The following is a 15,096-nucleotide window of genomic DNA, read 5'->3' as shown; positions in this document are numbered from 1 at the left end:
AACTCTATAATTCCACACTAATAGCAATAAAATGGGGGAATATTGAAATCAAAGGGTCTTGCATAAAATATCCCTCATCTCTGTCAGTAACAGACAGGCCTGAGGATATTTCCATACACAAATGGAGACAGATGGATGAAATGGGCAGCAGTGTCTTCAGAAGTGCTGAGAATGTCTGAGAGTCCTCCTCAGCATCTCTTTCAGCTCACAAATATAACAGCAACCCTCTCTTGTCACCTTCTGTTGTCAGCCTTTGAAATCTATAATCAGTAATTCATGAAGCTCTGGCAGCTGAGCACAGATTTTCACACAGGACCACTTGCTCAACGAGGTTACTTTGGGTCACATCAGACTTAGAATGATGGCAATTCTCTAAAACATTATCCCAAACTGTGGCACAGAGAATTGTTTCCCTATGCCACACTGCAGGAATGTACAATAGAGGAAAATCACAGGAGTATTTATGAAAGAAGGAGAAAATCTGAGAATTTTACATAGGTGCTGGCGGTGGAACAGAGAAATTTGGGTGAGCAATCCATCCCATGGCCACAGAGAACTTTCCAATGGCTTTTATCCCCTTTAGTAGTGGCCATTTTATTTTCATTTTAACCACTCACAATGAAAAACACTTTTCTAACCAGTGTTTAAACAAATCTTTATTTGTCTTCTGATCGTATTTTGATTGTGTTGCCTATTCCAGAGGCTGAACTAAGCCTGGATCTTGAGGTTCCACTACTCTGATATTCCCCACCTGATTTACTGATAAAAGAAATATTTACGCACTCCTTACAGTATTTACTTGTGCTCCTGTATTAATTTACTAACAATAATTCTGAGCACACTGTAATTTCTGAGTATCCCAGAAGGCTCCTGCTGCTGGGCAGGAGCAAATAACAGGAGCAGGATTTACAAAGGAGACAGAGTTTAAACTCTCTGCATGCACATTATTGCCAGTGTGGCCACTGGTGCAAAGTGGAATTTATGAGGCTGTTCGATTATTAAATGACAAACTGGCTAATGCCGTGGTTTAAAAAGGATGGCAGATAAATCAGCAGTACAGTGTTAGTCCAGAGATCTCCCTGACAGAAAACAAAATGAAATAAGGGTTTGTGTGGCTGTAAAGTACATGGCTAATTAAAGTGCTGGAATTACACATAAAAAGAGAGGGAACATGGTCTGCCTTTCTCCACAGATATGATTAAACCCTGACAAAGCCCATTTCTGCTCCCATTTTATCGTGCTGCAATTATAACCTTTATGGGCTCTTTTATTGGCCTTTTTTAAAATATTTGGAAGGGTTATAGTTGCTAAAAAAAGGGAAAACCAATCCCTTCCAGTTCTGCGATGGGCTCATTCTTAAATCAGTCAGATCATGCAGCTGCTTTTAAATTATTTAGACAAATTTAATCTTTTGTTAAAGAAATCATGAAACCAGACCTATTCCACCCAAAGGGGAAAGAACATTCCTTCATTTTTATCTTTTTCCTTTCACTCCTGATAATAGTTTATTCCTGATAGTCCAGAATACATGGTAACCACTCTCCCTGATCAGCTGAACTCTTGATATCACAGGAGATTACATTAAATTCAGTTTGTAAGTGTGTAAAGAGAAGTGTGCTAAATAGGAGCACTAATTATTAGATTTTCCATATTAATAGGTCCACAATTAAATATTTTTAATTAGATTTCTTCTGAGTTCTTGAGGTCAATTTTAAGTTTCCAAAGCTGCAGTATTTGGGCCCTTGCTCTCTGAAAAATATCTTAGAGTTTTTTGAAGAGTAATTTTCTGCATTTCTTGCTGGGGTTCAGCAGTGAAGGTCCTCAGCCCTCAGTCCCCTCTTCAGGGCAGAGTTTTCTCCAGCCCCATTTGTCTTTCCCATCCTTTTTGTGGTTCCATTGCTCAGCTCTTCAGCAGCTTGTCTGCTCTCATTTCTGTAAAACACTTCAGTGAGCTTGAAACACACACGTAAATCCTGCAGAAAATGCCAAAACAATATTTTTTTTTAAAGTTAGATGGTGAAATAAAGCCTGGACATACCAGTACCAGATCTGCTTATTGTTCCCAGCCCTCTTCATTGAGTTTCCCTTCCAAATTTTCAGCAATAACTCCATTCCACTGTTATTGGCAGGGTTCAGGCCCTGAGTAATGGGATTTGTCCATGGTGTTGGCACCTGAGAAAGAATTCCAGGTTATCAGCTGCAGGAATCCAAGGGAAATCCCACAGTGGCTCCTCCTGGCTGGTTTTTTCTGCTCCCTCCTCATGTGATTTCCACCAGTTCAGCTTCAGGTGCTCTCTTGGGCAATTATTCTCCTTCTTTGGGTCAAAATCTACAGAAATGGGGTTTGGGGAGCAATGCCACTTCTGCAAAGGACAGCTGGAATAAAGAACTTTTCCTGGTGTGTGCTGGGGGTTTGAGCTCAGTGTAGCAAGGAAACACAACAAAAGCCAAGCTTTGTGTGCCCAAAACTCCCTTCCCGTGGAGTCTGACACAGATCTCAGCAATTTTCATGTGTGTCACATCCTCAGTGCATGCAACAGGAGCTTTCTTCATCTCTCTCCTCGCTTCTATCCCCTCGTATCCAACTGAGGGAACAGAAGAGAAGAAAGGAACAATTCATATATTAAATAAAACAAATTTTCAAGTCTAGACACCGATCTCATCACAAACGTCTTTGTGCCTTCAGTGAATTCAGATTTGGGACTCTCATGGAAAACTTCTTTTATAAAAATTCCTTTTGATGGGAGCATTTTAATGGAAGGGAATTGGGGCTGATTTTGCTTTGCCAGAGAGAGGTGCTATTCCCCCAGCCTGGGCTGAGCATCCCCGAGCCCTGCAGTGAATGCATGGAAACATATGGGATTCACTTCACTCAGAATTTCAATGAGGAGAGCTGAGGGAAAACTGAGAAATGAGGTAGGCTGGAAGAATGCATTAGTCATATACAGCACTTTCCATGCATTAATAATCAGTAATAAGCAAATATTCATAATTTAAATTGTTTTTGGGGGCCCGGGCAAGAAGTGCATTTAGAGATCATAAAATATGCTCAATACTTGTTGGCTCCAAGTCTTGCTGGTAGGACACAGCTCAGTCCCAGCTCTGTGAGGGATGGGAATGGATGCTCTGCCATAAATACAGCTGGTGAATTCTGCGTCCTGTGGCACTCTTGGTTTTGGTGTTTTACACTCAGGTTATTGCCATTAATCTGAGGAAACATGGGAGAACAATGAGGTAGGAAGCTACATTTCATAAATTCCATGGAAAGTGAGTGGAGCAGATGTTGTGGCGGATGGGGGAATTATCTGGGAATTGCTGAGTTCCCAGATTATTTGGGAATTGCTGAGTTCCTGGAGGATCTGGGAATTGCTGTGTTCCTGGAGAATCTGGGAATTGCTGAGTTCCTGGAGAGTATCTGGAAATTGCTGATTTCTTGAAGAGTATCTGGGAATTGCTGAGTCCTTGGAATATCTGGGAATTGCTGAGTTCCTGGAGCTGCCCCTTGGAGCCCAGGCTCAGGGGTTCTCCTGATGCCAGGGGAGCAGCCAGGACCCCAACAGGTTTCCTTAGGATCTGTTCCTTACTATCTGTTTCCTTAGGATCTATATCCTTAGGATCTGTTCTCCCACCCCACACTGGACCACCCCTTTTTTGTGCTTTCCTTCTGCTCCTCCACTGCTCACAGCCAGACTCCAAGCCCAGCAGCATTTTAACATATTAAAACTTTTTTTTTTTTTTTTTGGGAAAAGGATTGTTTTGTGTCTGTGGAATTAGACAAGTTAGAATTAGACAAATTTGACAAACAGGGAGTTAAACAGTCTTCAGCTCCTCCTGAGGGGCAGCTCCAACCTCTGTTCTCTGGGACAGGGACAGGGAATGGCTGGAGCTGTGTTAGGGCAGGTTTAGGTTGGATTTTTTGGGAAAGGTTCTTCCCCTAGAAGGTGCTGGCACTGCCCAGGGAATGGGCACAGCCCCAGAGCTCCAGGAGAAATTGGAAAACCCTCCCAGGGATGCCCATTGTGGGATTTTGGGGTTGGATTCTGATCCTTGTGGGTCCCTCCCAGCTCATCTTGTGCTGTGATTATTGGTAAACAGGAGAAGTCCTCACTCAATGGCCTGATCAAACACAAAATGCATTGTCTGTGAAGCAGCGTCTCAGCTCCAGCCAATTTGAGCAGAAATGTGTCAGGACAGTTCAGCAAACTTCAGGGAAGCATTTCAATTACCAGAATGTCAATGCTGTTGGTTTAGCTTCAGAATATCCGTTACCCTTAAAAATAAATAAGAAAAATCTGCTTGGGGAGGAATCAAGACCAAATGGATAGAAAATTCTAAAATTTGCACTAGTCTGCTAACAAAGGAGGAGATTGATGGCACTTGACTATTCTTTAGCTGAAGTCAATATGCAGCCTAAGGGAGTTATTTACTTGTTCTTGGCAGGTGCCTCCCTCTCAAATGAGACACCAAACTTAGCTGAGCAAAGCTGAGGGAATGAAATCCATCCACAACTGCCTTGAAGTCAAAGCAGATGAGTGGCACAGGCAAAGAGGAGCCAGGCTGCTTAGTGCCACAAACCACCCTGCCTTCCTCACCCCCTGCTTGCACATAAAATACCCCAGATATTTGCATGCAGGTGCCAAGTTCCATATAAAATCTATTTTTCTTATGATATTCCAGAACTTACTGTTCTATTCCCAGCTTTCTACAGCAATGCAGCTGGGTGACTAGCACTGGGCTATTGATTTTACTATTATTTTATTTTTTAAGTCTGGTTTTTGAAGCCTGGATTAAGTGTGTCTCTGTTTTTATCCTTCTTGCTTTTCCTCCACAAGGAGTTTTGCATAGCTTTGATGAGATGCCTTAACCCTTCTATCTTATCAGTGTCTGTGTGCTTGTAAAGAAGTTCATTTCCTATTTTAGTATTTAAATAGAGCACTTGAAGTGTGGGCACCAGCAATCAGAGCAATTCCAGCTATCTCAGACGCCACTGCTGAAAGTCAACACGAATACAAATTAAGCTTATCTGTTGATGAAATCCCACTTTTGCCTGGAGAACCAATGGGATTGATTCCACCTCTGCTAAATTTGATTAATCACTTCAGCTCCATTCCTTGCTTACAAACAGACTGACAGGAATTAAAAGCACGGATTTACCTGCCTGCTTCCAGTGTTTGGTCTGAAGTTACTCTTTAAAACATGAAAACTCCTACAAAACCGGGGTTGCTGTTTAGAGGTGTTTTTTATCTCTGAAACCCCAGTGTCACAGCGCATTTGGTGCTAACCAGACAAGCCCCACCATCACACCATTCCCCAGGGAATGCTGAGAGCTGCAGGAAGGATTTTCTAGCTAAAAATATCCAGTGGTCCTGGTTTCAGACAGAAAACAGAAGGGAATTGCACAGAACTGGGAGAGGCAGTTCCAATGCATTTACTGAGGATTTATTTGCTCTCCGCAGGGAAGTTTGTCTGATTTTGGGGTTTGTTTAGTTTTGGTGTTGGTTGTAGGCATTTTCCAGTGCCACTGGATCTGGGAGGAGCATCACACGTGGCAGCAGCCACAGGAATCACCAGGACTGGTGATTTTGGCAGAAGTTTTACAGCCAAAGGCTTGTCAGAAAACACCCCAAACTCTCCTGAAGTGCCTTCAGTCTTTCCTTCTTCTCCATCTTTCTGGTTATTTTATTCTTGTTCCCCACGCTGAGAGTGAAGGCAGGGGAATGGAAACTTTGACTGAAAGATGAGGAGGGAGATAAGGAGAAGGAAGAACGAGCGCAGATGATGGGAAGGAAAAAAGAAATACTTTATTTTTTCCTTCTTTATCTTATTTTCCTTTGTTTCTCCCCTTTCTTCTCCCTCTGTTCTGTTTCCATTTGAAGTCAAGGCACTGCAGAGTAACGAGGAGGCAGGAGGGGACCCCCATTGCTACCTGACCCAGGCAGCAGCCAGAGGATATTGGTGCAGGGGAAGACAGCAGAAAAGGGTTTTTCCTTTCTTCTCTCTCTTCTTGGAGAGTTTCACAACAGAACCAGCCAACAAACCTAATTTCACCCTGCACTGCCGAGTGCTCAGTGCCAGTGTTTAGCACATCAGGTAATGGGAGCATGGAGGAAGCAAATGAAGCAGATGTTCTCACATGAAAAAGAGGATTTATTCCAACTCTCCTCTGCAGGATACCTCTCTAATGCAATTTGAAGTTATTCCCATTCAAGTTATGACAGCATTGTTAAGGGAAGCCTTTCCAAGGGGCTGTCCTGCATGCTGAGGTGTCCCAGGAAATCTGTCACTCTTCCCTTCAAAAGGAATTGCAATAATCCAATCCCCAGTGAGTGTCAGTGCTGTGCCCTCTCCCCCTTCCAGTGTCCTGTCCCTGCTCCATGCACATTTTCTGATGGAAGTTCAGGATTCCATCCAAAGCCAGACAATCTCATTGGATCTTTTTCCACTGAGCAGGCTGGGAATCAAGGTTCCTAATTAGGAGTTTGCAGGAAAAAAAAGTAATGAGAGAATTTTACCTTCTGTGCCTCTCTTCCAGTCCAAGTTGTGCTGCCATGCACATCGTTGCTGCTGATGGTATTGCTGCAGCATCCAAAATGCCACTGTGGGATGGAAAATATGCACCAAACTTGGAAAACATGCATCAGATTTGGGAAGCATACACCAAATTTGGAAAGCGTGACCCAAATTTGGATAACATGCACCAAATTGGAAAACATGCTCCAAATTTGGAAAACATACACCAAATACGGAAAACCTGCACCAGATTTGGACAACATGCACCAAATTTGGAAAACATGCACCATATTTGGAAACCATGCACCAGATTGGGAAAATATACACCAAATACAGAAAACCTGCACCATATTTGGAAATCATGCACCAAATTTGGAAAGCATGCACCAAATATGGAAAACATGCTCCAAATTTGGACAACATGCACCAAATTCAGAAAACATGCTCCAAATTTGGAAAAAATGCACTAATTTCTTGTTCCTGTTGGTTGGGCTCCCCCTGGACCTGCAGGAAACCTGGCTGGATGGGGTTTGTAGCACCCTGGGGTAGGGGAAGGTGTTCCTGCCCATGGCATGGGTGGAATGGGATGAGTTTTAAGGCCCCTTCCACTCCAAACCGTCCTGGCATTCTCTGATTCTGTTTTGGGGGTTTTTGGTCTCTGATCCTATTCCAGGGTTTCTGAAATCCAAGCAGGGCCATGCTGGTGTCAGCTGCTTGATGTCTGGACAGAATTCTTTAAGGTTACCAGCAGGTTTTATTGTTTTGTGCTCTTGAAATGTGTTCTGACAAGGAGAGAGGGAAGCAGCTTCCTGCAAGTGAATGAAACTCCCACGCAGAGGGCAATTCAGAGCCTTCTGTACTGGTTAAATTCTACTAAAATCCCATATTGAGGGCTTAGTTTTACATCTGGAGTGAATTTTGTTGTGTGAAGGGCTGAGTCAGAGCTCCTGATAGCACCTGGATCATAAAAATGATGATTAATAGTGGGATTAGAATAGTGGCAGTGTGGACATCCCATCCTGCACTGGAACAGCTTTTGTCTGATGTAGTGGAGTTACAAAGATTTCATAAAACCAGCAGAACTTGGAAGATCAAGAAATTGGCAGCTGTTTTATTTGGCAATTCTGCTCCTTTTCTGCTTTTCTTTCCCATACACACAGAGGTGCTGTTGCCCAGTATTCCCTGGCTGCCAGCTCTGGGATGTGTCACTACAAGACATTTGGGCACATTTGGGTGCTTTTGTCACTTTTTTCCTTTGGCCATCACAGAGGAACATCTGCCTCACATTTAATCCTTGAGTGTGTTACAGACAGGGCAAAACAATTTTTGCTATTTTATGTTAAAGGCAGCAGCAGCTCCTGAAAATCCTGTGTTTTCTCTGGAATCTGTGTGATGGAGTACAGCTCAGTTCAGACAGCTGTATATATTTACATAAATAAATATTTGTGGTCCCAATTGCAGGGATTTGATGCAAAAATAATTCTATTTTTAGGAAGAGGGGAGAATTTTAAGAAAGAGGATGGAAGAGTTCTAGCATCACATTTAATAATTTCTAATAATATTATTTTCTACAATATTTTAATGAGACTATTCAGCTGGATTGTGTTTTGATCCAAATAGTTAAAAGATTATAATGACATTTATTTGATTCCCAGTTAATTGTCAATCAACCCTGAAGCTCATTTATATCAGCATGCAGATAAGGAAAATCTTTTTAAGCGCAGTTTATTAAATGGCAACACTATTAGCATACAAATTATGCTCGGAATAGAATAAACAGGTACAAAGATCATTAACATATGATACAGACAGTCAGATCTCAGATGGGATTCAGTGGGACCTTTTCAAAAATACCATGGCTGTCAGCAGCAGGGACAAGTCATTCACTCAGCCAAACTTTGCTCACATTTCCATCTGCATAAATCACTGCTAATTCCAACTCGTTTGGGAGTTGTGCTCATCTTTCTGCCCCTCACTCCCTTCCCTTTGTAGTTTTTAATGCAGCCTCTCCTGCTCCTCAATCTTGGTAAAATTAGAGGAGTCAGATATTGTCTCAGTGTCTGGCAGCATGTCTGGAGAAATTTATAAACAATATATCTCTTTGCACAGCCTGGAAATAAAGAGGGGGTTTGCTCCTGAGCAGCAAAGGGAGGCTGAGCAGACATGGTTTCAAATAGGATTTCTAAGATAATAAAAATTACTTTGCCTCTGATTTCATCAGATCCAGATTCCTCTCTTTTTATCAGCACAGCGCCGTGATGAGGCTTCAATAAGGCTGGGAGGTGTCAGATGTGAGAGCAGACAGGAGACAAGGAGAGGGAATCTGTACAAAGTACCAGGGTTACTTTATTTGGAAAAGAATTACACCCTTGAAGGGAGAGCTGCCCTTCTGGCAGTGCTGAAAGCTGCAGAATCCACCCAGTTTTACATGGATCCAGCTCAAGATTTTGATGGGGATTTCAAAGCCCTTTGCTGTTTGAATCCATGCATTTCATATCCATGAATTAACATCCCCCTCTCCCAAAAACAGATTGGCTGAACAATGCAGCAGTGCACAAAGCTACCCCTGCTGCACTTTTAAATCTAATGACTTGACACCTCTTTCTTTTCTCAGATTTTCTTTCTTCCATCAGCCTTGTTAAATACATATTGTTCTTTCATGCTCTTAAGATCAAAGCAAATAGCCATCAACAATCTTTTGTTCACACGAGACAACACGCTCGGAGATGGTTTGTTTGGCCTGGTTAATTAAAAGCTGCACCTATCATCCCTGCTTGATTTCTCAAGTTCTTTACTTAAAAAAGTATGTGTGACAATTTTAATGAGCTCTCACCTCTTCCCCACAGCCTCTGGCTTCTGCACAAACTTTGCAAACTCTTCTTTTTGAACATCACACGGAGCTCTGGCTCCAGCAGATCCCAGGGAAGCTGTTTGTTTTCCTGCCTGCACATGGAGCTCATCCCCTGATGGAGGCACTCAGAGGGGAATTTCAATATTTATATCTGATGGGTTTAAAGTGAAAGAGAGTCAGGTTAGATTAGGAATGAGGAAGAAATATTTTACACTGCTGGTGATAAAACGCTGGCACAGGCTGGCCCTGGATCTCTGGCAGTGCCAAGGCCAGGTTGGACACTGGGGCTTGGAACAACCTGGGACAGTGGAAGGTGACCCTGCCCATGGAACTGGATGATCTTTGGGTCCCTTCCACCCCAAACCATTCCACAATTCCACATGGAATAATATTTCTGTGTATTCCCAACTCTCCCTGGTGTGCAGGAACCGTGCACGAATAGTCAGAACTGGATTTTCATCTCTTCTTTTGCTCACAGCAGCTTTATTTAATTGAGCTGCTCATCCAGAGGTAGCACCAGGCAGGAGCACAGGAGAAAGCAGGACTCTAATCAGGATTTAAGCATTTTGTAAATCAGAAATGCCAGCCTAGAGTTAGGCTGGGCTTAAGCAATCCCTTGATGCCTCAGAGCTTTATGAACTCAGCTGGGCCCTGAGTTCTTCCTTCTCCTCCTTCTTTCACAGCTCTGCATTTATCAGATCTGCTTCACATCTTGTGCTTTTGGGTCTTTGACAGGCACTTATTTACTTATTGAGAGAAGTCCAGTTTTCCTGGCAGACAGAATATTCTCCTTGCATTGTGTTGGACAAGTTAAACTTTTCTGTCTCATCACAGCACTTGGAATTACCTTGTCTTGTGATGCAGCTGCTAAGAATTATTATCTATAGCCTTCACACAGCCTCAGATGTTGTGAAAAGGAATGGTTTCCAGCAGGTGAGACGTGCCTTTCACAGCTTCTTTTTAAACCATTTGTCAGAGCTTGATCCAAAGCCCATTAAAGACAATATTCCCATGGCCTTGTGCATCACAGCTCCCTGATTTAGGAGAGAAATGGGAGAGGACAAAGTGCAGCCCCTCTGAACCCACCCAGGGCACACAGTCCTGGCTCTGAGGGAGTTTAGGGCAATTTTGCTGTTCCTGGTACCTGGGGCAGCATTTCACATTTGTTGTTTTTCTTCTTGCATTTGAAATGCATCATCTCAATTTTCTGCTGTGCTCTGTCTTCCCATCCCTCTCCTATCCAGACCTCAGGACAGCTGGAAATTTCTCACTTTTTTAAACTTTTTTTTTCATTCCTTTCCCCACTAAACTAATTACACTGGAGCTCTTTGTGCTGTTACACAAATTCTGCCTGAGTGTCTTATTTACTGCTCGCTCTAATTGTTGTTAGGTAGCATGACCTGTTTCAAACAACTCAGGAGCTTTTATTTAGCAGATTTTCTCTCTGCTAAGTTCCTTTTTGATCCATTAAAAGAGCCATTCCATCCTCAGCCTGCCCAGCCATTGAAATATTGTTTCAGAGCAGCATTTCTTCAGATCAAACGTGACACTGCCAGCTCCTGAGTGGGTACAAACCCCTCTTAGTGGCTAAATGAGAGAGATGGGAATTATCAAGGTCTCAATTCATCATGAAGAATACAGGGATGAAAAATCTGAGGCATGACCAAACTTCAGTGGAAGAGCTGTAACCAGAATCCACAGGGGCTAAGATGGAGCTTTCAAAGCTTCTCCCCTTTGCTATTCTATATTTTACTGACTGTTTTTTCCTGTGTATTTACCTACACTGAAGCCTTTGGGGTTTTTTTTTTTGTTTGTTTGTTTTTTGTTTTGTTTTTGTTTTATGCCACTACTGGATTTTAATTTGCACCTAAGAGCTTTTAGGTTATCAATATTTGATGGAGAGAAAGACACTGAGGTGGCTTGTTATGAATTATTATTCAAGTACCAAATTTATGAACATTTGCTGATTCACTGGAATCTCTTTGGATACTGTTTGATGAACACCATATGTTACCCAGCCACCCAATTGCATCCTCTGTTTTATCACCAGCAGTTTTTCTGGTGGTTGGTGCAAGCTGATGGGAAGAAAAGCATCATTAATGCAAAAAATATTGCAGAGGCAGAAGGGGAATGCTTGGAAATGTTTCTTCATGTTCACAGCTGCCTTTGGAACAGCCAGAGATGGGTGAGGGAGAGGAGCCAGGGCTGCTGTTGATGCACAGCTGTGATACTGTGACCGTGTTCACAGGGGTCTTATGTTGAGGGAAGAGATGAGGATCTGACTCCATGTTTCAGAAGGCTGATTTATTATTTTATGATATATATTACATTAAAACTATACTAAAAGAATAGAAGAAAAGGTTTCACCAGAAGGCTGGCTAAGCTAAGAATAGAAAGGAATGATAACAAAGGCAGCTGTCTCGGACTCTCCATCTGAGCCAGCTGTGCCATGATTGGCCATTAATTAGAAGCAACCACATGAGACCAATCCCAGATGCACCTGTTGCATTCCACAGCAGCAGATAGCCATTGTTTACATTTTGTTCCTGAGGCCTCACATCTTCCCAGGAGGAAAAATCCTAAGAAAAGGATTTTTCATACAAAGATGTCTGCGACATGACACCAGCTCAGTTCATGGGATCACAGAATCATGGAATATCCTCACTGGAAGGATCCCACAAGGATCAGAAACAGCCCTAGGTGCCAAGATACAGCTCCTGGCTCTGCCCAGACACCCCAAATCCCCCCTGGGCATCCCTGGGAGGGTTTTCCAGAGGCTCCTGGAGCTCTGGCAGCCTCTGTGCCCATTCCCTGGAGAGCCTGGGCAGTGCCAGCACCCTCTGGGGGAAAAACCTTTCCCAAAAATCCAACCTGTCCCTCCCCTGGCACAACTTCATTCCCCCTTCCTTATCCAAACAACACCTTCAGCTGACACATCTCTGTATTGAGGAGGGGGCTTTGCCTCCTCCTATTTTGCTCAGTTCCTGTTCAAAATGATGGATTATTAAACCTGAACTTATTCCCTCACTGTACCACGAGTGGCAAACCCAGAGCTGCTGCAGCACCTGGTGATTATTGCCAAGGAAACAAAGATTTTTCACTGAACCCTAAATCCCTTCCCCTCCCAGCTGCAGACGGACATCTCTGCTTGTCCTGGTCCCAAATCCACCTGCTTAATTTTAATCCTAATTTTCCCTCTAATTTTATGAATTCCCACAGGGAAAGGTCAGATGATGGTGTGACATGTGAACTTAGGGGGATATAAGCCAGAAGATCAGCAGAAATCCAAGTTTAGTGCTTCTCCTTCCCAGCTGAGCTGTTGGGACGTGTAACAGGAGCAGGACAAGGTCTGATGTGTGTTCCACTTGCAGTTACAAATGTATAAATGCCAGAATGGGAAACAGAAACACACTGTGATGGGGGTTTTTTTGTGCATTTAATGGTTCTGATGCTGCTGCCAGCTCCAACTTCTGCTCTTGTGATTGTTCATTTCCTTTAATAATTCAGTACATCACCCAATCTTATGTTGTTAGTAATAAATATTAAAAACCCAAGCTGTGATGCATGAATTAGATATTTTCTATTTTATGAAAGGAGCCTTGTATTAGAGTTAAATGTCAATTAAATGAGGGATATAAAAAATGATGCAGTGCTGCTGTGAGTGAATGGAGCCTGGTTTCCTGTGGAGTTGTGGCTTACACTGAATTATTTTTTTGAGTGTAAAGAAATGTGGCATTGGGTGCAGATTCTCTGATGCCTGTTGAGAAATGAGCTTTGTGGTAAGAGGAGGTGCACACAGGGACCTGACCCCATTTTTATGAAACTTCCAGGACCTTCATGTCTTAAATTTCTTCTAAATTCAGAAAAAAATTTGTTCAAGTTCCACATTTATCAGGTGGTTGTTGAACAACTGGGGAAAAAAACCCCAACATATTACAGAATAATATTTTCTGTGCTGAAGTTCATTGCTAATTCAGCTGTGATTTGAAAATCCTCTACTTTTGGATGTGTGTTCTGTGTGATTCTGTAGAAAATCCCAAAATCCTGAAGTTCTGCCCTTGTGTGTGACAGCAGAAGAGTCCAGGCACAGTGACAGCTTATCCCAGGAAATCACATCCAATCCTTGTCCTGATTACATTCCAAAGCATCTCAATAACATGAAAAAATAAAATAGGAACAAGCTTAAAAAATAATTTTGTCCATAAAAGCCAGGAGTAATCCTGAAATTATCAATTAAATGCAATTTCCCCAATTCTCTGCACACTGAGATGAACAACTCAGTGACTCCGGGGTGGTTTGGGGCCCCAGTGAGACAGTGATGGATTTGATTTGGCTCCTTGGCCTGTGAGGTGGCATTTGAGCACCTCAGCCAGTCTGATAATATCTTTTAATAATCCTGACAGAACTCCATGGGAAGCTGGGCTCACACACAACCTTAGCTTGGCTTAGAAACACTGGGATCTGTAAAAAAACCCCCAAAAAACAACAAAACCATGGTAAAATGGAACACAAGTAAGTAGCAAGTTAGGTATTTTGACTTTTTCTTGAGATACCAGATTTTGCTGTATGAAAGTTACCTGGAGAAGTGAATGATCAACCCCAGTTTGCCAATAAAACATTTCTAATATAGAAATTAATAAGCAGAAGAGGTGAAAATTGGTTAACACAGATTCAGCTTGCTGTAGAAGAGAAAAATCATAATGGAAATATTAAAATAATAAATATTTAAATATTAAAAGTAGCACTGCATTTCTGTTACTATTCCTCTGCCAGAAGTCTTCTTTATTTCTATTTTCCTATTGTGGCCCAGGAAATTGTGGATTTTCCATCCCTGGAAGTACCAAGGCCAGGTTGGACAGGGCTTGGGGCCATCTGGGATGGTGCAAGGTGTCCCTGTCCCTGTCCCTGTCCTGTCCATGGCAGGGGTGGGATGAGCTTTAAGATCCCATCAAACCCAAGCCACTCTGGGATTCTGTGGTTGCATTTTTTCTGTTTTTCCCCAGGGTGCTGCTCCTGGAGGATGGCAGCCTCAGGATCTCCAACATCTCCAAGGTGGATGCTGGGCTTTACACTTGTGTAGCCACAAACCAGTTTGGAACTGCCAGAAACTCAGGGAACCTGATTGTGAAAGGTATTTCAGCATTTCCTTCTTTTGTGGACTGAATGAGCTTCAAAAGCCCTTCCAACCCAAGATTCTCTGATTTTGTAACTATTTTATTTTGATATCCTTCTCTTCAGCAGTATCAGAATGGTGCTGTATCCTGCAGTGTGAGCTCCTCCTTAAATTTGCATCTGGCAAAAATATTTTAAATATTCACCTTTTGACAGAGCAATTAGCACTGATCCAGCTCAGAGTGTGACCTGAGATGGGGCTGCAGCACAGCCAGCAATGAAAGCACCAAGAACTTCAGGGTTTCTGCAGCTCTGACCTCATTAAGGTTCTCCCTTTTCACATGGCCCATACATTGTGGCAATATGGGAAAATCCCATTAAAACATGAAAAAAACCCCCAACCTATTGTGTTTGGCATTTATGAAGTTTATTAAAACACCAAGTAACAACATGGTATAAAAATGATCTTGTTTGCAGGGAACATTTGTTTTTGTTTCCCCTCTGGAGAAGTTTGGGCTGTTCAATTATAGGCCTCATTGCTTCAGCATTATTTTCAACTGAAATGTCAGAACTTGGGAAAGCATAGCTAATGTGCAAATTAAGTTTATTGCTGCTCATTGAGT

General features: G+C 42.5%; 1 protein-coding gene across 3 annotated transcripts in view; it reads left to right on the top strand.

Moving 5' to 3' along the window:
* CNTN6 (contactin 6) overlaps positions 1 to 15,096 on the top strand; it is a 129,774-nt gene that overhangs the window by 96,097 nt on the left and 18,581 nt on the right. For all 3 annotated transcript variants that reach the window (XM_054280993.1, XM_054280991.1, XM_054280992.1), the window contains exon 12: positions 14,365 to 14,492. In XM_054280993.1, coding sequence (XP_054136968.1) covers positions 14,365 to 14,492 — 128 coding nt within the window. The remainder of the gene's footprint in view (positions 1 to 14,364; positions 14,493 to 15,096) is intronic.

The sequence above is a fragment of the Melozone crissalis genome, unplaced genomic scaffold (genome assembly GCF_028551555.1).
Source record: "Melozone crissalis strain CALT ecotype California unplaced genomic scaffold, PUWL_Pcris_2 ptg000029l_1, whole genome shotgun sequence".
NCBI lineage: Eukaryota > Metazoa > Chordata > Aves > Passeriformes > Passerellidae > Melozone > Melozone crissalis.
The sequence above is the reverse complement of the archived record's forward strand: the minus strand, read 5'-3'. Positions and strand labels throughout refer to the sequence as shown.